Source organism: Echinops telfairi, unplaced genomic scaffold, assembly GCF_000313985.2.
Source record: "Echinops telfairi isolate 266 unplaced genomic scaffold, ASM31398v2 ScPeMD7_7457;HRSCAF=8495, whole genome shotgun sequence".
NCBI lineage: Eukaryota > Metazoa > Chordata > Mammalia > Afrosoricida > Tenrecidae > Echinops > Echinops telfairi.
In genome coordinates this window covers 5754143-5756918 of record NW_022111357.1, presented here as the reverse complement: position 1 = coordinate 5756918, position 2776 = coordinate 5754143, and the positions used below count along the sequence as shown (strand labels likewise).

General features: G+C 47.2%; 1 protein-coding gene across 1 annotated transcript in view; it reads left to right on the top strand.

Annotated features, from left to right (window-relative positions):
* SF3A3 (splicing factor 3a subunit 3) overlaps window positions 1–2776 on the top strand; it is a 22596-nt gene continuing 19820 nt past the window's right edge. Inside the window, exons 1-2 of the mRNA XM_004704952.4 lie at window positions 1–190; window positions 503–550. Of these exons, the coding sequence (XP_004705009.1) occupies window positions 95–190; window positions 503–550 (144 nt within the window). The 5' untranslated portion in view covers window positions 1–94. The remainder of the gene's footprint in view (window positions 191–502; window positions 551–2776) is intronic.

The window sequence follows — 2776 nt, the reverse complement described above, 5'->3', positions numbered from 1 at the left end:
GGAGGTGCGGAGTGGGGACGCAGGCGCGCAAGGCGGCAGGAGCTGCTTCCGGCCGCGTCTGTGCTCTGAATTGAGTTGCCGCGGCCGAGGGAGCATGGAGACGATTCTGGAGCAGCAGAGGCGCTATCATGAGGAAAGGGAACGGCTCATGGACGTCATGGCCAAAGAGATGCTCACGAAGAAGTCCACCGTGAGTAGGGCTGGCCCGGGGCGCCTGGCCCGTGTTTAACCGCGGAGTGCGGTCTCTGGCCTTCAGGCCCACCCTGCCCTCGGCCCCCCGCTCCCGTTTCCTTCCTCGGGCTCCGGCCTGGGTAACCTCTCCCGACCCGCCTCGTAAGCTCCGGCTCCCGGTACTCCCTCTCGGAGCTCCGGCCTTTAGCCTCCTGCTTCCCAGCGCCCTGGAGGCCTTGGCTTGTACCAGAGCCAGCTCCGCCCTCGGGCGCCTTTTCCGACTCCGGCACTCTCGCTAACGGCGTCTCTGTCACCGTTTGTTTTTCTCCAGCTCCGGGACCAGATCAATTCTGACCACCGCACGCGGGCCATGGAAGATGTGAGTCCTCTACTGCCCTTTGAGTCTGGTGGGCGGGAACAGAGCGGGGAGGACAGAGCCCAGCCTTGGCCACAGTTACCTTGATTGCCCCGGCTTGTCTGCCCACCGGAGTCGGAGCTGAGGGCACTGGGCGAGCGGCTCGCCCCACCTAGGGTTGGCTCCGTGGGAGGACGGCCGCGTCTTCCCGCATTCTGTAGCGCTCGGATGTGGGCCGAAGAGCTGTGAGGATTCAATGGGGATCTTTTCTCGTCGCCCCCCCAACCCTAGAATGCGCCTCTCTTCCAGACAGCTGCTTCGATGTATTGTCTCCCAGGCTACCTGTGCATTTTCTTATTTTAAAAGAAAGAGAACCGTTCCTAGTAAAATGTTGGTCGTAAGGTTGGTGGGGAGTAAAATGGAGTTTTAATAGACTGTGCGTTGTACGTTTGAAATCTGCTTAGGAAGGATTAAAGGTCTAACCAGAATAAGCGATCTACTCTGTTTTCTTTTTTTAAATCGTTTTATTAGGGGCTCATACAACTCTTGTCACAGTCCGTACATACATCAATTTAATCTTCTTTCAAGAGACCAATATTACCAATCCTGCAGGGCCCCTTGTCTAAATTTGCAGCTCCGAAAAACTTGGTAAACCAGTGGATTTTATTGGTAATTATTTTGGGGCAGTACTTAATTGATCTCATTTGTTGGCAAAACCTGGCCTGAGCAGAGGACAGGTTTTATGTGGTGTCTGTTATCTCACTTGTTTTCCACCAAGGTCTTCATTGCAGCTTGGACTTCTCCCTCGCATACCTTAACTGGTTATGATCGTATGCTGCCACCCGAAATAGTTAAATGTCCAGCATTGTTTTTGATAGAGCGACTCGATGTATTCTTTCAATCTTCTTTTGATTCTTCCTGCATTGTTCCCGATTTTGCCCATAAAAGTTCAAACTCGGTTGATTCAGACTCACAGTGACCTTACAGGACAGTCAGAATTGCCTCCCTGGTGGTTCTGAGACTGTAAAATCTGTACAGGATTAGAAGGCCTCCCCTTTCTCCTGTGGAATTGCTTGTGGTTTCAAACTGCTGACCTTAGGGTTAGCAGCTCAATGTTTAAGCCACTCTTTTCATACTGCAACTCAAGTCTTGAATTTTGGCATCCATTTGTCCAGATTGAAAAATGCTAAGTGTGCTTCTCCCTTTTGGTTTCCTAACTCCAAGACTTGGCACATCGCATTGTAATACATTACTTTGACTTCCTGAGCCAACCTTTAACATCTTCTGTTCAGCTTTACATCATTTCTTCCATTTGCTTTAGCTGCCTTATGCCTGAGCAGGTTTCAGTCTCTTCTGACACTCACTTTGGAGTTTTCTTTCCTCGCTGCCTGTAGTGCACTCTTGCTTTGTTCTTACATGATGAGGGTTGTGTCATCCCATAACGCTGCTGGTCTCCCATCATCAGTGTTCGGTGTAAGGACTGTGTTCTTGAGATGGTCTCTAAACTCAGGTGGAAATAGCCTCTGCCTCTTAGGGACGTGGTTTTGTTTCCTGTAATAGGAACCCTTGATAGTCTGTTCCACAGCTGCTCTTTGGACTTGTATGGTATTGCTGATGGGTTTAAGCTGCTTCTTGATGATCTCTTTTTACAGATGGAATCAGTTTAATCCCGTGTATCCATGTAGTGAGATCAACTTGTTGCTGTTGATGCTATTAGGGAGGAAAAACATCTTGTAACAAGTCGTTGACCTTCCAAAATACTACCATAAGTTGTTTCTATCACCAAGGCCATATTTTCGAACTGCCCATCCTTCTTTGGCTTCATTTATTTTCACTTCTTGAATTCCAAACACTAGTCACTGTCAGTGCATTAATATTGCATGTTTGATCCATTTCAGGCTGCAGAAAATTTTTTTTCTGAAGTATTTTTAAACTTTTGATTTATTCCTCTTTGGCATTAATAGCTGGTGAATAAATGTGGATAATAGTTGTATTAACTGGTCTTGTAAGGTGCATGGATATTTGCCTATCCCTGATAATGTACTTTCGGACATATCTTGAAATGTTCTTTTCCACAATGTTCCTCTTTAATTTTCATACCTGTCTATCTCACTGCCACTGAGTCATTTGCACTTCATAACAACCATATAGGACACAATAGAACTGTCCTTGTAGGTTTCCAAGGCTGTCACTCTTCATTTTTTTTATTTTAATTTTTTGTGGTGGAGAGAAGCTTTTTTTTTTTTTTTT